The following is a 23671-nucleotide window of genomic DNA, read 5'->3' as shown; positions in this document are numbered from 1 at the left end:
CACCAGGTGGTTGCTGGGAATTGGACCCAGCACCTCTGGAAGAGCAGTCAGTGCTCTTAGCCACTGAGCCATCTCTCCAGCCCCTGGTGATAGCCACTTAAACACGGTGAGTGAGTAGTCATGGTAGCCCAAGCTGCCATGGTGATGGTGGTGCCCAGGTGGTAACCACAAAGGCGGCCCTCGATCGGACCAGTGAGGATGAGGCGGGTTGGCTATCACAGTGATTTACTTACTTTTGGCACTGCAGATTGAACTCGGAGCCTTGCACATGCTAAAGCCTATGCTCTACCACGGAGCAACACCCTTAGTCCTGTGAGTGTGTGTGACTTTTGTTCACTTATCTGTTTTCTGAGACAGGACTTGACTAGATAGCACGGGCTGGTCTGGAATTTACCATGTAGACCAAACTGGCCTGGAACTCGAAGAAGTGCAGGGATCAAAGGCTAAAGGCATATGCCACGCCACGCCACACCACGCCACGCCACCACACCTAGCCTCTTGTTAGTGTTTTGAATGAAGCATGACACAGGGGAGATCAGGTGCTGTCACTCACTACAGTCACCATAAACAGCAGGCCAATGTCTCCTCTCCTCAAATACCCTCTTCCTCGTGCAAGCATACGGGTGGTACCCCACTTCTGAGTCAGGTGACCCTCTGCAGTATCCAGATACCCCTTTCTACCCAATACTTACAGTCATCCAGTCAATGGGTCCGAGGAAGAGTGGATCTCCCCGGAGTCTTAGCCAGGAAGAGAAGTGGACAGGGGAAGAAGAGTAAGAGAAAAAAGAAAGGAGGAGAGGAAAGAGCAGGAAGAGGGAGATGGGCAGGGAAAAGGGACAAATGGGGTCAGGCATGGGAAGAAGAGAAGGCAGAGGAGAAAGGGAATGAAAGGGAAGGAAAAGAAGGGGAGAAGAAAGGAACAGGGAGAGAGGAGGGAGGAGAGGATGGGGAGAGGAGGAGGCGGGAATAGGAAGGCGACGGAGGACCAGGAGGAAGCAGAGGACAAAGAGGGCCCAAACCTCTGGGGACCACAGCAGAGTGTGTGGAGAAGGGCTGAGAAGTGGTTCTGGCTGATGGGGCCATGACCTTGGGGGATGGGCTGCTCAGAGGGACCCTTTCTGGGGTCAAGGGAGGCTCTTGCTCAATTGTTGAGGCTATTTGAAAGCAAGTGCCCCTTTTAGGGCTGGAGGCCTGGACTCATCATCTGGTTTCTCTGGAATATGGCACTGCAGAGGGAAAGTCTGTGGGAGCCCGTGGCTTGAGATAGGACTTACTAGTGGTTGAGGTGATTACTTGGAGCATTTGGGTAGCTGGACAGAGCTAGCTGGTGGCTGGGCTGCACAGTCTTGACCTACTCTGGAGGCAGCCATCTGTCGGAAGGTCCAGAAGTGCCAACCGTCCCAGGGGCTGTACCGCCACCTGCTGAGAGGCCTGGGCCGTCCCAGGTCCTTCGCAGCGGGGCCGTGGGCTGGCTGCAAGTAGGAAGGAGGGACGCGGAAGGGGGCGCGCAGGTGAGTGCAGGCTGGTTGTTCCCCTGCGCTCCAGCCCTTCTCGCTAGGGAGTTGCGTGCCCGGGTAAACACCAGGCGCGATGTGCGCGGTGTATCCACGGAGAGACAAAGCCAGGGCGGGGCGGGGGCGCCGCCCGCGATGCCAGGGCGGGGGGTGCAGGGCGCAGAGCAGCCTCCCCTGGCGCGGGTCGCCCACCGCCTGGGAACCCTGAGCCCAGCCCGCGGACAGGTGGAGCGGGGGCGGGGCGGCGGCCGGGAGGGTCCCGCCCCGGGGGTGGGGCCGGGCGGGCCCGGCGGGGCGGGGCCGTGCTATGCAAATGTCGCCCACGGGCGGCCAATTGCCTGCTCTCCGCGCGCGGCTCCGAGCGAGCGTCCCGTCCCGCCAGCGGCCTCGAGACCGGAGCAGCTAGGGAACAAACCGCAGCGGTCCAGGGAGCCCCGAGCGCAGCGGAGAACCAGGCACGCCTCGAGGACCCGTGCAGCCCCGCGCGGTCTCCGGGCCCCAGTCAGGCAGCCAGGCGAGCGCAGCGCCATCCGGCCGAGCCCAGCGCAGGGCTCCGTAGCCTAGCGCTCGCCGCCGCCCGCGCCCCGCACCGGGGAATGCGCCCTCGGCGGGCAGGCCAGGGGGCGCCCGTAGCCCGCCCCAGGGGAGGCGGCCCCGAGCGCCCCTGAGCCTTTCCATGGCCCGGGCTGGGGCCCGGGGCCTCGGCTGCTGACGTGCACGAAGCCAGTGGAACCAGTGAAGCCGCGGCTGCCGTGCGGATCCCGGCTCAGGCTCAGAGGCAAGAGGGCGCGGACAGGGCCGTGGCCCCGGGGGGCCGCTAGAGCGGACCGGCCCGACGCGAACCTCTCCGCTGCTGCGGCGGGCACCACTGCCCGGGCGCCCAGGCCCCGCCGCCGTGGACGAGGTGAGTACAGAGGGAACGCGACCCTCCGACCCCACTGGGACCCGCGGTACTGCAACTCCTTAGAAGTGTACAATGCGCAGGGTCTGGCGAACCGTGGCGCACTGTCCGCGGGCACCAGGCGCCAGGACTAGGATGTGCTTCATACCTGTCCCGGCGTCCAGGAACCCCGCAGCTTCCGGGCGGTGTAAAGATGTGTGACTGAGTGATGTGGCCTGCCGGGTCACCGGTGTGTGAAGAATTAACTTTTTCCACCCCCGCAAGGTTTTGGGTGGGTACCCTCACCCTGGCAGAGTGGGAGTTTGGATCCTTCTGTTTTAGTCTTCTGCTGACGCCTGCAGCAGCACTCTTTCCCAATCGGTGCGCATGCACTGCCTCAATGGCCCTGGTCTGAAGACCAGGTCAGCCTCAAGGGGAGGTCTAAACTGGAAGCCCCCACGTGGAGGGTCACCCGGAACGGCAAGGGCGTGAGGATCTGCCTCCAAGTGGCTTTTCTTCCAGCCCTTTGCCGACCTCCTGGCCCCCAACTGCATCTTGTCCTGGCTTGGATTTAGGGGTCTCCCTGTATGTGAGGTGTTGGTAAGTTGGGAAATCCTGCAGTCCAGCCCCAGTTTGAACCACGGGCCCTAGTGGTGAAGTGGGCAAGGGACCAGGGGAGTCGGGGAGGTTGCCTAGAGCAGGTGAGGCGAGGAAAGTGTCAAGATGAAGAGTCCTTTGGAACTGGGACTGGGGGCCCAGCTGGACCACGAAGTCCTTATTCTTGAAATAGGTGCGTTTTAGCACCAGTCCATTAACGTCTGGGAAGCGGACAGACTGAAGCCTCCCTCATGTCCACCCTGGAGCTGGGCCGGGTGGAAGGACTCCTGGTCCCCTGAATTCGCTCTGTTTCTCCAGTGTCCGCTACCCTAGTTACAGATAGGGGAAAACTGTACCCAGGGGTGGGACGGAGCAGGGGCTTCTCCGGCTGCCCAGGGGGTGTGCCTAGCTAGACCCGGTGGACTGTCTTGTCTGGGTAAGGCAAGGATGCAGGCATATCCACCCCCACTGTTCCCCCTTAGTTCCAAAAGAGCCAGGCCCGGAAGTAGGAAGGTGGGGGTTGGAGAGAAGGCCAGAAGCCCAGCCACAGCCCCCGCTACTCTGCATACCTTGGGGGGGTGGGGATGGAGCCTGGCCCAGGTGACCTTGACTGGGAAACCCTGGCCACAAAAGGGGGTTTCAGGCCCCGCAGGTCTGCTTCCTGGTCCATGAGGTGTTGGGGGAGGGGGAAGCTGAGGATCCAGGAAGGAGTCTTGGGGTGTGGGGGGGAATAGCTGAGGAGCTGGTGGGGTGCTGTTAGTAATTTCCTCCTTGCGCTCCCCCACAGTCCTGTTCTTGCCTCCCGATCGAGGCAGTTCTCAGCTAGAGGAGCCAACCTCCCTTTGCTAAGACAGGCTCCCCCCGACACACATACACACATACACACACACACACACACACACACACACACACACTGTGAGCTTGGGAGGTCTGGATCAGGCTGGACAATTTGACCACCTGGCCCCCTGTCCCGCCCCCAGGTGCCTCTGGACCCCTTCCTCTGTCCGCCCCTTCCCTGCACCCCTTGCCAGCCCCAGCTCCTCGTTTCTTTGTTCAGGCGTCTCTCCTCCGTCCCTCCCTCTCTCCTCCCTCTCTCCTCCTCCCGCCTGCTGCCTCCCTCCGTTCCCTCCCGCCAGCTTCCTTCTCCTCCTTTTGGATTTTCCTCCTGGTGGGCTCCCAGGTGGCGGTGGCTGTTCCTCCCCTGTCCACCTACCTGAGCTTATTCTGACTTGGGGGTTTTGAGGGGGCTAGGACTAAATGGACGGTCTCCAGGGGCTGGCTGAAGGAAAGGGACTGGAGGAGCCCCCTCCCCCTCCCCTCCCCGGTCTTCTTCATCCTTCTCTCTCCTCTGTCCCCACCCCTAGGCTGCCAAAGAGGGACCCTGGATGTGGTCTTGAGGCCCCAGCAGACTTCATCACCCCCCCCCCAATTACCTCTTTCAAGGGCCAGAAAATTATGGGAGGCCCCTGTCGGAGCCTCATGGCAAGGTCCCCTACTTTCCTGGACACCTTGAGTGAGTCCAACACTAGCTTTGGTGACCCTGACCGTGTCACTGTGACAATGGACACTGGAAAAACGAGGCCATGGGGGGGTGCTGACATGAACCCCCTGATCAAAGCTTTCAGAGACTCAGACAGCATCTTGCCCTCCTCGCTTCCTGGAGCCCCACCCCACCAGCAGGTCAAGTTCTTGAGCAAACTCATGCTTGTAAAGACGAGCGTGGGCATGCAGGTGTGGATGTGTCTATGTGCAGGACTGCTCGCGGGGGCCTCCCAATGCACCCTGAGGGTGATGGAGGCTGCACAGCCCCCGTCCCCCTGCCTCCCTGCCAGAGCCCGCCTTGGATTCTGTCAGCATTAGCTTTGTGCCCCCAGCAGACTGGGGGAGGGGGCTGGGACCGAGTCTCCCCTCCCCCAGTCAGCCGGTCTCCCTGGAGAGAGAGCATCTGGGCTGGGGAGATCTTGGAGGAAAGAGAGGTGTGCCAGGCACTCAGAGAGCACCGCTGGAGGAGTCAGACTGAAGCTGCACTTCCTGTCTGAGGAACCTCCAAGTGGTTCGCTCGCCTTGGCAGGAGAAGCGGCTTCCGGGCCGGGGGCTGGGTCTGAGGAGGGCACTGGAGTCTAGAAGTCCACAGTGGAGACTGGCCCTGGTCTCAGCCCTGCACAGCCCTGACTGGGGCAGTCACAGGCCACAGTACCCCAGCCCCATCCCAACACACACATACCCTGGTGTCCTGAAAATGGCTCTGTCCTATGGCCTCCCAAGGGAAAGGGGATCAACGGGGCAGCTCTGGGGGATGGGGCTGTTATTCTTAATGCCCCCACCCCCAGTGCTTCGGGTGGGGGGTGGGAGTTGGCAAGGATTTGTATCGGGAGGGAGCAATATGTTTCAGCAACTGGTGCTGGGCTGCGTTTACCCAACAGCCAGCCTGCCTGGGGAGACAATATTTGAAAAACAAGAGTATTAAAATTTGGACCTGCCAGGGATGTGGGTGACTTTGAAGGGAGTGATGTAGCTGTTGCACAGCTTATCACCGGTCCACCGGCCATTCTAGCACCCTTTCTGATCCCTGAGCTGGTACTTTTTTCATGGAGGAAGTTCTTCTGCCCGTCTAACCTGGGTGCTTCCTGCTTTTTAGTAAATGTGAGTCTTGTTATTCTGTGACTTTTCTTTTTTGTCTGGTGTCACCTCCCTGCTTTAGGCTGTCAGTGTGTCTCATTCTTGCTCCCTATTCTCCCATGATTCCCCTCCACTATTATTAGGTCCAGATTTTCCTGCCCTGGGAAGAGAGCCTTGGCTTAAGCAGACCTAGAGCTGGAAGAGAGGGGCCACTCTGCGGGTTGTGGGCACAGTGTGGAAACCTGCTGTGAGCCACAGAGGGTTCCCATTATCTGCATGTGCTCCAGCATGAAACTGAGGGGACAGGGAGGCTAAGGCTTGTGTCTCCAGCCACTCATCAGTGCTGGTGCTCTCAGGTGGCCCGCTACGGCCTGGACTCCAGGCTCATTGGTGACATGTCCCCAGACAGAAGGCAGGAGAAAGTGTGAGGTTTCTCCTGAGTTGAAGGTTGTGAGCATGGAAACGCTCCCTCCTTGTTGAGGAGGGAAACTGAGGTACTTTGGTCAGAGGTTGGACAAGGGGAGGTAGGCAGGGTGCTGCTCTCTTGTAATCCCAACACTCAGGAGGTGGAGGCAGGGGGACTAAGTCCCCTGTTTCAAAAAGAAAAAGGAAAAGAAACCAGGGAAATGGCTCATACATTCTTCTAATCTTGATCTCTTCCCAGGTGTCCAGAGAACTGGAGCCTGCTTCCTGGGCCCTAGGCCCCTCCACGATGCTCGTCACTGGTCTCATCCTGTGGGCTTCCCTGCTGACTGGGGCCTGGCCAGCTACCCCCCTGCAGGACCAGCTCCCGGCCACACCTCGGGTCCGACTGTCATTCAAAGGTCAGAGACTTGTTTGCTCCTCCCTCACACCATCCTTTCTCACAGCACTTGCTTCACTACTGAGGAAAGAAGAGAGGTCAGGGCACAAGACAAACGGTATATATAGTCACGTGGGCAAAGCTGGAGAGAGAAAGCAGGACCTGTCGGGAAAGGCTGGGACCCAGGGGATGGAGACGATACTGGAATCTTTGAGCTCTGGCTGATAGGTGGGGAGATATGCTGAGGTCAAGCCTGCCTGTGCCCCAGGCAGCTCCCAGGGCTGAGGGTCAGACGTGAGGTAGACCGGAGCCTCAGCCAGCTGTGAGGCAGAAACAGTTCTGCCCGGGTGTGAGTACCTGGGTAGTGTTCCCGTGAACTTGAGGCTGTGGGCCTTCCGGGGCCCTGAGGGAAGGGACTGTTGGCTGTGTTGTGTGGGGAGCATTGGGGGAAATGGAGCACTTGGTGAGCTCAGGGAAGGCATCTGCTGTTGTGAAAGGCATTAGCACCCCGGCTGGCTCCCCAGTGAATGCTCTGGGAAATCACTAGGAGATTTTAATGGCGGCCTGGGGTCTGCAGTCTACTTATTTCGTTACCTTTGCACGCCGCCCACCTGGCAGATGACACACAGTGACAATCCGGATATGTGTCAAGGGACAGTGTATGTGTGTGTCTGTGTGTGTGTGTGTGTGTGTCTCTGTGTGTGTCTGTGTGTGTGTGTGTGTGTCTCTGTGTGTGTCTGTGTGTGTGTCTGTGTGTGTCTGTGTGTGTGTCTCTGTGTGTGTCTGTGTGTGTGTGTTTGTGTCTCTGTGTGTGTCTCTCTGTGTGTGTCTGTGTCTGTGTGTGTCTGTGTGTCTGTGTGTGTCTCTGTGTGTGTCTGTGTGTGTGTGTTTGTGTCTGTGTGTGTGTCTCTCTGTGTGTCTCTGTGTGTGTCTGTGTCTGTGTGTCTGTGTGTCTGTGTGTGTGTGTCTGTGTGTGTGTGTGTGTGTGTCTGTGTGTGTGTCTATGTGTGTGTGTGTCTGTGTGTGTGTCTGTGTGTGTGTGTGTCTGTGTGTGTGTGTGTGTGTGTGTCTGTGTGTGTATGTGTCTGTGTCTGTGTGTGTGTCTGTGTGTGTCTGTGTGTGTGTAGAGTGCACCACGTAGGTGAAGAACAGAGGCTGTGTTGGGGTTGGGGGACCTAGGGTTACTGCTGAGTTCTGTCTTGGCCATCCTCTGGCTGGAAGCAGCGCTGGCCAGCCTCCTGCCCTGGGTGGGGCCAGTTCAGCCCAGGCTGGCCAGATTTCCCAGCAGCCATATTGGGTTAAAGGCTGAACTGACCTTTCCTTCCCCAGGCTTGGCTGAGACCCAGCCCCTAGCTCATCGCCCCGGATGGCCCCTGGCAGGGCCCCGCCTCATCCTGCCCACACCTGGAGGAGGGTGAGGGAGTGGGAATGATCTGGTTAACTTTCCTAGTCCTGATGGGCAGACAAGAGTTAATCGGTTCTGGTTCCTAAAGGGCCTCCTTTCCCAGGCTTGGGAAGGTGAGATACTTACTCGCCTGATACTTCCCTGGTGGAATTCCTCAAAGCAGATTAATAAATCTTGAAGGGGCCGGTTCCCCCCTCACCTCCCTGCCTGGGGCTATTGGAGTGTCTCCTCCCCCCAACAAGAGGAGGGAGGGGCCTTAAACCCCACCACACCTCAGGACCCTTTCGGTATTGTTACTTTTTTTTCCTGGTTTTTTTTTTTTTTTTAGAGACAGGGTTTTTCTGTGTAGTTTTGGTGCCTGTCCTGGATCTCTCTCTGTAGACCAGGCTGGCCTCGAACTCACAGAGACCAGCTTGGTTCTATCTCCAGAGCACTGGGATTAAAGGCGTGCGCCACCACTGCCTGGCAAGGTATTATTTTTATTAACATTCATGCCAGAAAGCAAGAAGGCAGAAGACTGCTTCCTGTGTGCTCCTTTTGAACCTTGTCGAACCTGAGGGGCAAAGGGGCAAAGGCTTTGTTCCTGTTTTCCAGGGAGAGAAACTGAGGCTCAGGCAAGGGCAGGGCCAAGGTCAGGCAGGAGGCAGAGACCAGGCCAGAAATAGAACCCTGGTGTCCTGGGCTTGCTGGCGCCCACATCGAGTTGGGTCGATTCCCTCTCAATTAGCTCTGAAGCCGACACCCACAGTGACTAAAAGCCCGGCTTCCTGGCAGCCAGCCTACGGTGTTGTTTGCTGTGCCTGTGCCGGCCTGGGGCAGGGTGGGGGGATGCTTGGGGCCACCCCGTCTTGGGACTTTGTACCTTTGCCCAGGCAGGTTCTTCAGCCGAAATGACCTCCCTGTTCTCACCTGACCTTATGTCCTCCTCATATGGTGCTTGGATGGAAGCTCAGGTTAGCGGGTACTTGAGCACCTACTGCGTGCTCTACTTAGCCGAGTCCTCGGAACTCTGCAGCAGACAAGATATGAAATGCACATAAAGAGACCAGCTGAAGAACACTTATTAGGTGGCCCCACTGAGGAACCCCGGCCCTGTGTGATCTCTCCTGCTCCAGGCTCAGGTCCACAAGAAGTGTGAGGGGAGTGGAGACTGACTTCTGGAGACTGGGGTCTCACAGCTAGCTTAGGACTGGAAAGGAGTGTGTGTGTGTGTGTGTGGGGGGTTCCTTCCCTTCCGGTGTGCACATAAGGGGTTCATAGAGAGGCGCTCTCAGAAGCACTGCCGGTAACGTGGGCTCATTAGTCTGTTTCTCCTTCCTCTTTGGAAGGATACAACAGCTGGGAGCCAAGTTTGGGAGAAAATGCCTGTCTTAATGTGCTTTGGGTGTTATAGCAGAACTTGCCACTTCCGCTGGGTCCAGGCAGAGGTGCTGGTGTGAGGGGCCACACTGCCCAGAAAAGATAACAGAACAAAGGCAGGAATTGGACCAGCTTCCAGCTTGCAGCCCACCCATCCGTCCAGGCACCCCAGGTCTAGAGCCAGGAGGGCATGGGAGCGAAGGGGCCGAGGTCATTTAGACTGAGAGGTTTCCGTGGTCCTTCTCCTGGGCTTCCACTAGCCGCCCAGAGAATGCCAGGCACAAACAAGGAGCCGAGTAGGACCACCTTCCAGGGGCACCAAATGTGTCTTTTCTTTCCACTTCTGGCTGCTTGCTGGGGATCCAAGACAGTAAGCCCTTCCCCTCCTCCTGATGGGGCCTGGAGTCCCCTTTGCCCAGAATCACAAGCCAAGTTTGGGTGGAAAAGCTTCCTTCCCCTACCCTGGGCCACCCTAACCCTGGACACCGCCTCCCTAACAGCAGCAGGGAGGTGCCAGGCCCTGCCAGGTCCTTTGTTCTGTGTGGGGAATGTTTACTTTTCCCCAGGAAGCCAACCCCCCACCCCAACATGCCACTGCTGTCTGGGCTGGCTTTGGCCAGGATTTGGGCCTGAGAAATGTTTGGTCGGAGAGAGGGATCTCGTGGTGACATGAGGCAGCTGGGTACTAGGGAAACTGAGGTGGAGGGGTAGGGAGAGGCAGCCAATGGCCCCTGTGTGAGAGAGATCAGGAAAGAGGCAAATCATGGGAAGGGAAGTGGACCTCTCCGCTGAGGTGAGAGCCGGGGCAGCCCTGACTCCAGGTGCACCTGGCTCCTCCGTGAGGAAGAATGCTCTGTGGGCTGATCACTGCCTGCCGCCTGTCAGTGCCCACTCACATCGTTTGCACGTGGCATAAGTGGACCCGGTTGCTGTAGCTTGTTGGGAATGGAGGAGCGGAGTGTTCACAAGTCATTGACTTCAGTTCACCCTTGCGGGTGGCGAATATGGGTTGAGTGTAAGGGCTTGAAGCAAGCCTTGACAGAGCCTTGGCCCAGGCTTAGCTGAGGGGTAGGGCCGGGGCTGGAGAGCTGGAGTGTCACTCCGGCCCTTAGGGGTTCCCTGAGTCCCCAAACTCTATGAGGAGCTTCTAATTACTGAGAAGTAAGAAGGAGGAAGAGGTACAGGAGTTAAGGCCAGTGGTGGCACCAGGAAGCTAGGCAGGGGTCAGGTGGCTTTGACAGCCACCGTGGGTTTGTAGCTCTTAAACTAGGGAGGGGCAGGCATTCCAGGATGAGCCAGGATGACAGTTGGCTTTGGAGGAAATGGAGGCCGGCTCCCTGTGATTGCGGGAGGCCCAACTTGAGGCACTCAGGTCAGGAGCCTCAGCTTTTAACCCAGACTCATCCCAAGCTTTGGATGGGGTGCACTGGCTGGGCCTTCCGAAGCCCAGGCCTTGTCTCAGCCTCTGGCATGCAGCCCACCCCGCCCTGCTGGCTCCAGCTTCCCTTGGCACCGAGTGGAGAGCTGGTGCATGCTCCAGGAGTAAATCATGTTCCCTGGCAGCCCTCACGGCTTCGTAATCGTAAAGAATTTAAAGAGAAACTGCCAAGATACAGATCTCACCCGGGGCCCCTAAAGGCATCTTTTACCCTGTGGCTTGGGAGTCAGCGAACCCCAAAGAAGGTTCTTGGCTGCCTGCACACCTGTGTGTGTGTGCACCTCCCTTCTCCTTCTCCAGAAGTGATAGTTTGGAAGGTGGCCTCAGGGCCCTGACTGCCTGGCCTCTGACTACTAGGGCCCCCAGTGCCTCCTTCAGTTAGAGGATCATGTGGGTGTCATCCCCCTCCAGTTCTACCCTTGGTGGCGGTGTGGATTCTATGAAGATGCTTAGGCTCACTGAGTCCTGGTTTCCCCCTTTGCAAAGTGGGAATGGTGGTAACTCGTGAAAAGAGCGCCCACTGTAGGCCTGGCTGGCTTGGAATTTGAGATCCTCCTGTCTCAGCCTCTGGGGTGGCTGGGATTATCGGCCTACACTGCCAGGCCCATCCTGGAAGGAGTGTCCTGAGGGCTGCCTCGCTTATATCCTCACCAATAGGCCCTATACAGAGAACTTGCCTCTGTTCCCACTGCCTTCTGGAAAATGGGGCCAGGGATAGTTCTGACTTCATTGTGGTGTTGGGAGGATTAATTATGTGGATACTGTCACTGTCCTCAGCAGAGAAGAAATCTTAGTGACCAGGGTGGCTGACAGGCTAGGGTTGATGGGGAGTGCCGCAAGGTCTCCTCACAAATCCCTTCCAGAACTCTGCCCTCTGGTTAGGGAGCTGGGGCTTGGAAAGGTCTGCTGGGGAGAGGGGTCGAGAGGGAGAGAATTCCTGCCTTGGGCGGGTGAAGGCAGGCAGGTTTCATGGGTGAGGCAGGCAGGCTCTCAAACAGAGGAAAGAGGAGGGGCAGAGGTAGGGTTCGAACCACCCAGCACCCTGTGGCCTTGAGCTCTGTTTCCTTGTGGCAGAGTCCTAAATATAGGTGGTGGGGAACTTTCACTGGTAGAAATACGTTGGTGGGGAGCAGGTATCCTGAAGCACCTGCCTCCCACTGAAATCGTCTCCCAGAGCCTGCCTTGAGCACCCGGGCATCTGCAGTGACCCCCCTCTACGGAGGCTGTTCTGACTCCCGCAGCTCGTCTTAGGGTGGCCTGCCTCAGGCTGCTCTCTGGGGCAAAGAGGAGGTTTGTTGGCCTGGCCCAGAGCTATCTTGGGAATCTGAGCCCTGCCTCAAGGGAGCCCATGGAGAAGCAGAGAGGATTCCTGCTGCATTTTTCTTAGAAATAGCAAGAGGGCCTTTGCCAGAGCCTGGCGTGCCAGAAGGCTACATGCAGCCTGAATCCAAAGCCCCGCTCACGTGGGTGCCTGAGCTTGGCAGGCCTGCGGTTCCCACCCAGGCTGCTCAAGCCCCAGGGAGAGGGCTTTCTGGGCCCCAGACCCCGACCTATGGTCTTGACCTAGCGAAGAACAGAGCCTGGGCAGTGGCTACTGGTCTAGGCCCACTGGCCTACTCACTGCTTGCAGGCCTCAGCTGTCCGGGGCTGGCTCCACACAGCAGGGACAGACACAAAGCACCAACCCTTTCCAGGGACCAGGAATGCTGGGAGTCTGGAGACCTTAGCTCCAGCAGCTCCCTTCTCCCCCCACCTTCCCCGTCCCCTAAAGGCCGCCTTGTCTTGACTTCCTACCCTGACCTGATCTTTCCTCTGAAGTCTCCATAGCTAGCCAAGAGCCTTATTTCTTCCCACTGGGGGACCTGGTGCTGGTACCCTCATTTTCCTCTGTGGGCCCAGTCCTAGGGATCCATGGACAACAGGCAGAGTAGCTGTTAGAATATGGGGGATTGTGGGCTTCTGCAGCATCAGGGACTGGGTGGGTGGCACTCCAGGGGGCCACAACAGAGCTGCTGTGCTTTTAACCCTTTCCTGACATAGCACCACTGCAGCTTCCCACACTGACTCAGAGCATCTCTGTCTCGGTTTCCCCGTGAGAGTGTGAAGGTGTGGAGGCTAAGACGGGGCGGGCCATCCTCTAACGGTGGTGGGAAGAAGGGGCTGCTACGGGAGTCTGAGGAGGACAGCGGAGATGCTGGCTGGGCCTAGGGCAGGGGGAGGGTCTTGACACCCACAAGCCTGTCTTCCCATCCTGGCCTGTCTGTCTGGGTGATTTATAGCAGTAAATGAGCCATGGAGAGTTTGTTGTCTTTTGCAGTCCTGGGGTGGAGGAGGAGGTTGCGGTGGAGGAAGGAGTGAGGGGAAGGAGTGAGGGGTTTCCGGCCAGGTCTGGAATGTGGGAGGAGGGGTGAGTCCCTGGGCCTTTGGAACTGGAGACCTCTGAAGACTGGTTCACTCTTTCTACCTGAGAAATGGATCAGCGTTTCCCCAGACTGGCCCCTTTGGCTACTCCTTCCTTTCACATTTCTGAAGGCACATTCTTGGAAGCTGTGATTGCCTGGCCTTAGTTACCCTGCGCTGGCCACCTTCTCCCACCCCCTACCCAGGGAGTCTCTGAATTTGCTGCGTCCTTAAGCCGAGTCAGGGCTCTGGCCTCTGCATACCTGGCCGATGCCCACGTGTGTTTTCAAATGGCAGCTGTGCATGGTAAGGGGACTGCGGGACCTCCTGGCCTCTGTCCAACAGCCTGGACCTAAAACCCTCAGACAGCATGGGGCCATGGCCTAGGCAGAGGTGAGGAAAGGCTCTGGAGAGCCGCCCTCTGCTGGGGCAGAGGGTCAGACGTGACTGGACATCCTTAGTACCAGGTGTGGACCCTCTGTCTCTGGGCTTGTGGGTGCCTGAGTGGAGTGTCATTATCCTGCTGCTCCCTCCCTTTGGCTCTTCCTGGCTTCAGGATGAGCTGGCTCCTGGTCCCTTGTCTGCCCTCTCCTGGGCGGGGCAGGTGGGCAGTGGGGCAGAACGGCCGTGGGAACAGCATGCCTGGGCCTGCTGGCCCCAGCCCCCAGCTCCCAGCCCCTGAAATGGGAAGGAAGAGCGGAGGAGGCTTTAGTCCATCTGGGTGGCTCTTACTGGAGCTGGGTGTTTACTGAACAGCTGGGATGTTTACAGTAGCCCCTAAGAAGCGGCCCCTGGTTCTAGAGGGTTTCCCATCTGGAGGGTCCCACCAGGGGCTCTTGCTACCTTTCTGCCTCCCTGCTCCTCTAGGGTAGAAGTACGAAGGATTTAGGGGCCTGCAGCCGGAGTGCTCACTCCGCTCCCCTCTCCCCTGGAGTAGGTTTCCTGGAAGTGGCAAACTGTAGGTGAAATACGGTAACTGGTTTCCCAGTTCAGACATTTAAATTAAATTCAATCAGAGTGGTTATTGAATATAAACACACGGAGTCATTTACATGTTAATTATGTTGAACGGACTATGAGGCCATAATTAGTTGCTAATTGGGTGAGAGCGACTGTAATTGGTTTTGTTGGCACCGACCTGGCTCACCTGCCTGGTGGGGGGGCGGTGCCGGTAAATCCTGGGAAGGCTCTTAGAATGCCTGGTCAGGAAGGGGATGGGGACAGAGAGTGGTTTAGGGTGCTCTGCTCCCCAAGGAGGTGCAGCTTCTCACCAAGGCCAAACCTTCATTCTGACTTCTGGGAAGAAGGGCACCAGCCTCCCTTGCCCAGCCCCAACTTGAGTTTGACTGTATATATTACATACCATTATCTATTAGTGCCCAAGGGAGGCAGCATTGGCAGGTACCACTGCTGTTGATGGGTCCAGAGTTGACCTGGTCCCTGGCTGAAGTCTTGGCTTTGGGTCTGAGTGGAGTAAGCTTGCTGAACGAGGGGATGGAACACACTAAGGCTTCTGGGATGCCCTGCCCCCAACCCAGCCTGGCTGGGGCTCCCAGGGTTGGAGAGCTGTGGCCAGGGGCTGAGGCCTTCCGGCTGGCCGCTCATTAAAAGAGGATTAGGCTGGGAGCCAGGGGGCCAGGCCAGCCCCCAGGCCTTCCTCTGGGGCCCCTCATAGCTTTGGAGGAAGTGGGAGATGCTAAGGGTGACCCTTCCCTAGAGCCCATGGGAATGCTGAGTGGGGATTTCCTGGGCTCCGCCACTTACGTAACTGTCACTGCTTTATATATATGTAATGTAGATATATACATTATCTGTCTGTCTGTGTGTCTGTCTGTCTTCTTGTCTACCTCAGTTTCCCTCGCCAGGTCATGAGGCCTGTCTTCCTGGTGGATGACGCACTAACAAAGATCTAGACGGGCAGCCCCTTCACACCCAATCCCATTTCTCTTCAGCTCAGGGATTAGGGTTGCCACTAGCCCACAGGAGGTCAGAGGTCAGAGCTGGGCTACAGAGACCTGTCTATCATTCTCTCATCCCCAGCCCTTTTGGGGGAGGTCACGCTGTCAGTCAGAGCCAAGTGCTTTGTGGAGCTGTAACCAAGGGGGCGGGCACCCTACCTCTGCTCCGAGGCTCTTCTTCCTGCAGCAGCCCCTGCCTGGCTGGTAGCAGGTCTGGTGTCCTAGAGACACGCAGCAGGGTGTGAGGCCCGCCCACTTGGGGTCTCTGGTGAGGGCTGTGGACACGCCCACTGGCTTCTTTAAAGTAAGGCATCAACCATTGCTTCCCAGGACGAGGAAGCAGAGACCCCAGGATCAAGCCTGAAGGCACTAAGATTGTTCCTGCCTCTGGAGCTGGGCCAGGCCATGCTGGGCCAGGACAGTGTCTTAACAGCCACAGGGAGAGGTCTGGAAGCTGGGAACGGCTGCGGAAATGAGGTGTCTGATGCCAGAAAAGGCTCTTCCTTCCCATGACGGGAAAATCCTTCCCGGATGCCACCCCGCCCAACCTGTGCCCAGCTTGGGTGAGAGCAGGGGGGTGGGGCTCTTCCCAGGAAACAGCACCCAGGCCACCACCCTCCCCTGACAAGCTCAAAGCCTCCATCACAAGACTGGTGTGAAGACATGGCCAGGCTGGGTCTGCATCAGTACCACATTGCGCTGATGGCACTCGGGCCCCTGGAACCTTTTGGCCCAAATCCCGTTAAAACTCCTGGACCTGGCAGGATCTGCAGGTGTCAGCTAAGGATACCTGCCTGAGCGTCCCTTCTGGCTCTGAACCAGGCTTCTTAGGGAGAAGATAAAAGTCTCAGAGCGTTTGCCCTGTGGTACACAGGTTAGGATAGGTCAGGAAGTTAATTCTACTCCATAATCTAAGCACCACCGTCTTCCTGTCTGCTGCTTGGGATATGGGACAGTTGTGGGGCTTCTTATTTGCGTTTTCTCCTGACATCTAGCATGAGTGGCATTAGCACTGGAGCTGAGGGTTAGCAAAGGCTAGACCCCCTACACATGATTCTCTCTAGAGCCTGGAGAACTACCCATCTCTGCCTCTCCGTTTTTGTGGGCTGAACTGAGATTTAGCTGTGCTTCTGGATGGGGCTAGGGGACGTGCTGGTGACACAGAGGTTGGGGCTGAGTCAACAGGAAGCCCCTTCTGTCCCTGTGGCCCTCTTTGCCCGTCTCCCCAGCACTAGGAAGTGGGGTAGTAGGGGATGTGAGTGGGAGGTGGATGTCCTTCAGGTAATGGTGACATCTGGAAGGAAGCCTGCTTCCTCAGGAAAAGATCTGGGAACCTCAACCCATTCATTCTGTGGTTCCCCTCGAGACAAACACCCTTCAGGGATGTGTTGGGGAGGCCAGAGGAATAACAGCTCCCAGGATCCACCCGGGCCACCTTGAATGTCAGATTTAGGAGGCCCATGCAATGTTCTAGACTGTAAAATGAAGCTCAGAGAGCCAAGGGTGTTTCAACAGGGGGAAGGTCAGTAACGCCCATCGTGGAAATGGAGCCACAGCCAAGGATCTCTGACCTTCCGTTACCTCTTCTCCAACCTGCATCGCCTCCCACGGCTCTCTTCCTCCTCCTCACCATTTCCACGGTGACTCAAGCATCACGTCCTGTGACACCAGAGTGTCCTATAATACCAGAGCCATTGACGCCATGTCCTGAGGCCACTGAGAGGAGTCCCTAAGGTCCTGAGTCATTTGCCTTGATGATGGAGGACGAGTCACCTTCCGGCTCTCCATCCTGGCAGGCAGTCTCTATCCCCGGGACTGGTTTCCATGGGCTCCCTAACCTTCGGGCATCAGTCTTCATGCAGTTTGCCGGTCACTTTCCTTTCCTATCCCCTGATGTCCTCACCTATAGGCTGGGTGTAAGCACAGAGCTCCAAGGAGAGAAGGTGCCTGACTGAGAGGCTCCCTCCACCTAGGGACAGACTGAGGGAGATACGGAGGCAGTGTATGTTGGATCAAAGAGAGCCTTCTGCCTCCTTTCTAGAACTTTCTTTCCTCTCCTGCCCAGGGATGTCTGTTGTCTTTCTCGCAGGGAGGCGAGGCCCTGAGAGCAGATTGCTGGTTTGGACCTGGATCTTGGCCCCTGGTACAGCATAAGGCAGGGTCTAGATCATGAGGCCGAGAGTGAGTAAGGACGTGTAAGCACAAGGCTTTGGGATTATGGCTGCTTGGGGCCTGGGGACTAGCTCTCTGAATCTCCCCCTGCTGACCTGGGTGCGACATTAGAAGGTGTCCCTCCTCTCTTCCATTGCCCCTGAAGTGACCCCCAGCGTAGCAAGATGCATAAGGGCACAACCAAGGCCATGCCCCCAGCCAGGGTATAAATAACCTCTGGCAGACTGTCCCAGCCTGGGGGGGCTCCACTGGCAGCCCCACTTCCTCTCTGGCCACTTCCCAGCCTTGGGGGTGGGGGAGTGTTTACTTTCCTGTTGTCACTATGACTGGGTGGCCAAGGAGGAGACTCCAAGTGACCCAGCAACAGGTGCAGGACAGGTGCCCAGGCTGCCCTGCCCAGGACTTCAGAGGCGCCGCCGGACAGGCGGGCGAGGCCATAGCCAGGCAGGGATCGGCCCTTTGATCTTTCGGCATCCCTGCGTCCCTGCGTCCCAGTGGCTGGCCAAGGTCATCACCTATATTCCCTTGTTGGTACGTAATCAGGTCTGAGCAGGGCAAGCCTTCTCTGTGCCCTGCAGTTCTAAACAGGAAGGTCCTGAACCAGACTCGGGCTCTCGGGCGACTGGCAGACATCCTGCCTCCACAGCCCAGCCCGGCCCCTTTACGTACCCTGGCCAGCTTGCTGGTCTCAGACAGAGTCCCTCTAGCTTACCCTAGGGTCTCCACACACCAGTTGCAATCAGGGCCAGGCCGATCAGGGACAGCCACCTGCTGGTGCCTCCTTCAGCCTGTGTCCCGGGCGTCAGACCTCAGCTGTTCTCTCTCCAGGTGCCTCGCTCGTCCGGGTCTCCCCCTCAGTTGCCCCACCTGTGAAGTCGGGTGCCAGCTGTGGAATCAGGGAGTGGGTATATATGCTCTAGTACCTCATCTGTTGCGGGACACATTTACATACCTGCTACATGTGTGTGCCATGAATGTGTCCTGTATGTTGCCACCTAAGCCCCCCCCCTTGCTAGTGAATATTCATGACCCTCAGTCATCACTTTCTCTCTCCTGAGCTAAAAATAGCTGGCGTTGGGCAGGGGACAGGCCTGCCCGGTGGACCTTTCAGCTCCCCCAAAGACAGGTTCACAAGCTTCCAGGAGTCCTGTGCATGTCGCAGGCTGAGCTTCCTACCGTTCATCCCAGGAAAAGCTTTGCCTTAGTGTCCTGAGGATGGGAGCCGAGGCTGCTGCATACAGGCCGAAGGGGGAACAGAAGGCCCCGCTGTACCTGCCCTCAGCCCCTGGCATGGGGCTCCTGTACATAGCATCGCTGGGGGAGCCTCCTTCCCACGGTGACGCCCCCTGACTAGCTCCGTGTAGGCCGGGAGTCCCACCATTAGCAGCCTCATGGGGTCTGACGGACTGAAGTCTGTAGCTGTGAGGGCTCCCTCGGGGCTTTTTGGTGTCTGGCTAGCCTGTTTGGGGTCAGGTGGGGACCTTGGGGGGTAGCAGCTGTGCCTCCTGCCTGGTGGTCCGCTCGGGCGAGGACAGGGTATCCAGGCTCGGAGCCAGCGTCTCTAGCCTGTCCTCCACCACCGCTTCCACCGGCTCATTAACCCTTTCGGGCCCCTGTGGGAAGCTGGCCCCACCCTGAGTCGAGACATCTACCCCCACCTGAGCAGACTCGGATGCCATCACACACCCTGGCTTGCACCCAGGGCCCTTTCATGGGGATTAGCTTGGGCTGCCTGTGAATCAAGGGTTTGGCCTTGGGTGTGGCCCCTTCTCCGGCCTGCCCACGTGTCCCACTTTCTCAGGGAGCTAAGTAGGCCCTGGGAGGGGACAACTGTGGCCTCAGTGCCTCTCTGTCAGAGGGAGTAGGTCTCTCGAAGGCCCTAACTAGTGTCCTGCCCTTCATCCACAGAACTTAAGGCCACAGGTACCGCCCACTTCTTCAACTTCCTGCTCAACACTACAGACTACAGGATCCTGCTCAAGGACGAGGACCATGACCGCATGTACGTGGGCAGCAAGGACTACGTACTGTCCCTGGACCTGCATGACATCAACCGAGAGCCCCTCATTGTAAGGGCTGGCCTGGAAGAGGGGCAGGCAGGGCGAAGGGCATGGAGCCCAGGGTCAGGGGCTGCTGGCCAGCAGGCTGCATCCTCTAACCTCCATCTTTGGCAGATCCATTGGGCAGCCTCCCCACAGCGCATCGAGGAGTGCATACTGTCCGGCAAGGACAGCAACGTGAGTGCATTGAGGGCCCCCCACCCCCAGGGTGAGGCAGCGACCTCCTGGGGAGGGCTAGAACCGGGCGGGTGCCGGGCGTCCACACAGCTTTCTGTCTGGCCGCAGGGGGAGTGTGGGAACTTCGTCAGGCTCATCCAGCCCTGGAACCGCACGCATCTGTATGTGTGCGGACCGGTGCCTACAACCCCATGTGCACCTATGTGAACCGCGGTCGTCGCGCACAGGTAAGCCCCTTCCTGCCTCAGTGCCGGCCCCGCCGCCGGTGGCTTCATTCCAAGGTCCCGATGGGAGGATGGACTTGAGCCCCATCCTTACCACTCCCAAGCCCTGTGACCTGGGGTGAGTAAGTTGTCCATTCTCCCAGCCTCGGTCTCCTCACCTGGCAATGGGGCTCACAGGTCCCTTCTGACAGGTTGGAAGAGGCAGTGAGTTTGCGCTCTCCAGCTAGCACCGTGTCTGGCGCACCGTAAGCATCTGCCCCACGCGGGGCAATAAGTCTCTTGGCTACGTCTGTGGATCTTCACCCAGCCGCCAAGTCAAAGAGCCTGGTGGGGTCTTGGGTCTCCGGAGGCTGGAAGCCTGGGGGAGAACTGCCCCCCTCCCCTTGCTCCCAGGGCCGGGGGAGCTGACCTATCCCCAGCTGTACTGTCCCACCCTGCCTGCTTCTGCCCTTTTCCATCTCCATGTGGGCATGTATGTGAGCTGATGCAACCTCGTAGGGCTTGTAGGAGAGCGACTGGACATGAGGGGCACATGCGTGTGCAGGCGTGTGCCAAGCCTGTGTGTATGGGTGTGTACACGTGCATATACGTTCTCTGGGGGTCCATGTGTTCATGTGTGATCCTGGCCTGTGTGGTATGAGAGGCTGGCAGCCCAAGCCCGCTCCCCCAGCCCCTGCCACCCCCAGCTCTAACCTCTCTATCATTCATTCCTCGTCCTCTCAGGCCCCGCCATGGACCCAGACGCCGGTGGTCAGAGGCCGAGGCAGCAGGGCCACAGATGGTGCCGACCGCCCGACGCCCACAGCCCCACGCCAGGTGGGCCTCATCTTTCTAGTCTTTTGCCAAGCCAGATGACCTCTGAGCTCAGTTTGCCCTGGGCCTGGCCCCAAGGCCAGCCCCCCCCAGCGTCTCCCTTCTCCCTCACCCCCCACCCCATTCCCACCCTTCCCCTGCAGTGCCCTCAGGTTCTGAAAGCAGTTCCAGTGGACACTTGTCAGCCTCAGTGGGACCCCTGCAGGCAAGGAATCCTGACGCCACCAGGTGGGGAAGAGAGGACAGTCATGCCTCAGTCCTGAGAACACGTGCCAAGACACACATGAGCACGTGCCGGCATATGCTTGGGCACTTCTTGTTATCCGTAGTGGGTCCGGCACGTGACTCCTATGTGTCTGCTGCCGTGCCTCCTGTGGGTCATGTAGTAAACACAAGTGTCCTGCACATTCACATATGGGAGCTCTCCTTTGAGGTAGTGTGTCTGTCCTTAGTCAGGACTGGGGGTCTGGGCTGGGTAAGGCAAGTTGGGGCTGGGCAGGGGCGGGCAGGGGGGCAGAGGCTGCCGGTGAATGACAGCATGTGAGTGTGTATGAGGTTACATGTTTGTGCATGACTGTGTGTGTGTGTGCGTGTGCGTGCGTGTGTGTGTGTGTGTGTGCGTGCGTGTGTGTGTGTGTGTGTGTGTGTGTGTGTGTGTGTGTGTGTCTTCCTGGTGGGGAGTGCTGAAAGTCTAAGGCTATCTAGAGTCTGTGTGTGTACATTTAGGATGAGCGGTGGGTGTGCGTGCTGGTTGTGTTGTCTGCCAATCTGTGTGCAGCCCGTGTGTGTACAGGAAGTTGCATGTGCAGTGTGTTAAGCGAAAGCAGCCCCGTGTGCGCCTTCCCATTGCCATCCTGCCGCCTGCCGCCACTTCCTTCTGTGCGTCTCTCCTCTTCCCTCTCCTTCCCTTTCCGCCCCACCAGGCCTGTGAGCTCACCCCGGTCCCAGAGACTTCACAGGCCTCCCCCCAGCATTTCCTGGGGTGAAGTGGGTGGTGTGGGGATAGATGGCTGTTGGTTTTGTGAATGCCACGGTCTCATCTGTCTCCCCACCCCCCTCCCAACTTGGCTCTCTGGGGAGATGTGGTGGAGCAGAAAACCCGTGACCTTTTGGTCCATCCTGAGGTCCACAGGTAGAGCAAAAAGTCTGGAGACATATCTTAGAGCTCCCTGTTTGGACCTGATGCTAGGAGAACAGGACCCCAGCCCTTGAACTGTGCCCCCTGTCCTCCCAGGCCTGCAGCCCCTCACTGGCCCAGGGTAGGCAGCTGTAGCTCCACGTGTCAGGCCTCTGGAGCCCAAGGGGGTCTAGCAGGCATCTTCCTGAGCTTGTTGGCATGGAGGGACTTAGCCTGTATAAGCCCAGCCTGTGGTCCCTAAGACCTGGACCTCTGAGACTCGATTCTTGGTGCTTGCCTGAGGCATAAGATCAGAAATTATTTCCCTTGGAAATACCATGGGCCTGCCCCAGGAGACCTGGCTGACGGGAATTCCCTGGGGACCCGAGGGTGTGCGGAGGGGGCGGACTCAGGGCGTCCCTTCGGGCTCATTCTTGCCCTGGAACCTTATGGAATTTGGTCTTCTTGTCTGTGGAACTTGCCCGGATGTGCTGAGCCCGTCTCTACCCTGCAGGATTACATCTTCTACCTGGAGCCTGAGAGACTCGAGTCAGGGAAGGGCAAATGTCCATATGACCCCAAGCTGGACACAGCCTCAGCCCTTATCAGTGAGTTCCTTTACTCCATCCTGGTTCTATGGCGTCAGTATGTAGCCTTTACCACTAGAATGAGGAGGGTTGCTAACGGAGTTGACCACGTCAGAGACCATGACCATGTTCCCTTGGCCCCCAGTGGGGACATACCTGGAGGGGTTGGGGGTACGGTACAGACTCGGATGAGCTGAGAGGCAGAGCTTAAGTTCTATAAGCCTCCATCCGGCCTTCTGGATGGGACACTAAGGTCTTCCCCTGAGATACCAAGCGGGGTCTTCGCCAAGTCTAGAACTTGGAGCCATGGGTTGCCTAGAAGAGAGATAAGCTGAGTTTGTACTGAGAGTGGGGTGAGGGGTCCCATAGCTCCTTTGTATGTCGAGGAGACTGGAAGAGGCTGACTCAGAAGCACCACACACAGTACCCCAACCAAGTACCCCGACCAGCCGGGGAGGACCTGTTTCTGGACTGTGCAGGTGTCTTGGAGAGTGGGGGGCTCTTCTCCAGGAAGTGTCCTGTGGACAGCAGCTGCTGCACCTGCTTGCAGCTTGGGGAGCTTGCCCCCAGTTTTGCACTCTGTCTGCTTTCTGACTGTCCATCTGTCCATCCCCAGGGCCTCTCACAGAGCAACGGCAGGTGCTATACCACCTGCGAGCCTGGGAAAGGCCCTTGGGTGTGGCCGGGCGGGTGTTTTCCTCTTGGTGAATGAGAAAGCCGAGTCCAGACCAGGGAATATAATTGGGGGAAGGCAGGGTTTACCCTGGAGAGTCTCAGAAGGAAAACATTACTCAGCCCCTACATTTTCAGGAATTTTTGTGATCCAGTTGTTAAACACAGCTATTGTTGAAAATTAAATTATAAAGGCTCACAACCAAATCAGTTGTATTAAAACAGAAGTAACGGCAACAAAATATAGTGAGTGCTCAAAATGTATTGCTTCCTAATTGTTTTACTAGATTGCTACATTGTAATCTGCGCTTTTGAGACTCTAATTTAGGCCTGTTGTGATTGTGTGGTAGAAATCCTATAGGATGGCATTGGCATGCCTTCCCCACTCTGTGGCAAGTGAGCTCAGGTTAGCAGCTTGAGATAAGCTAGGATAGGGTAGGAGGCCACAGGAATTGTTTATTCAGGCCTCCTCCCAGACCCGACTGTAAACACTTAACAGAAGATATGATCATGCCCTGGGCGGCTGGAAGGGGCCAGGACCCTGCCTGGGGGTCCCTGAGTCTGAGCAGTCCCCTGACTGACCCACTGACCCTCCTACAGACGAGGAGCTCTACGCAGGCGTCTACATCGATTTTATGGGCACTGACGCAGCCATCTTCCGCACGCTTGGAAAGCAGACGGCCATGCGCACAGATCAGTACAACTCCCGGTGGCTCAATGGTGAGCTGCACCCCCGAGGCCTCAGTGGGGGTGTGGCTGGGACGCGCAAGGACATCCACAGAAGCATGCCTTGGGGAGAGTTCCCAGACCGACTGGCCAGCTTGGGGCGGGGCTGGTTTCCTGTTGGGGATTCTGTTGGAGAAGAAGAAACCTAGCC

The 23671-nt window shown here is 57.8% G+C and overlaps 1 protein-coding gene across 1 annotated transcript in view; it reads left to right on the top strand.

The window, feature by feature from the left end:
* Positions 1-2341: 2341 nt before the first annotated feature.
* The window catches only part of Sema3f (semaphorin 3F), a 28216-nt gene continuing 6886 nt past the window's right edge, over positions 2342-23671 (top strand). Inside the window, 9 exon segments of the mRNA XM_028887031.2 lie at positions 2342-2418; positions 6275-6434; positions 19053-19213; positions 19319-19381; positions 19490-19553; positions 19556-19608; positions 20329-20421; positions 22050-22143; positions 23395-23514. Of these exon segments, the coding sequence (XP_028742864.1) occupies positions 6323-6434; positions 19053-19213; positions 19319-19381; positions 19490-19553; positions 19556-19608; positions 20329-20421; positions 22050-22143; positions 23395-23514 (760 nt within the window). The 5' untranslated portion in view covers positions 2342-2418; positions 6275-6322.

The sequence above is a fragment of the Peromyscus leucopus genome, chromosome 7, assembly GCF_004664715.2.
Source record: "Peromyscus leucopus breed LL Stock chromosome 7, UCI_PerLeu_2.1, whole genome shotgun sequence".
NCBI classification, from domain to species: domain Eukaryota; kingdom Metazoa; phylum Chordata; class Mammalia; order Rodentia; family Cricetidae; genus Peromyscus; species Peromyscus leucopus.
This window is presented reverse-complemented; position numbering and strand designations above follow the sequence as displayed.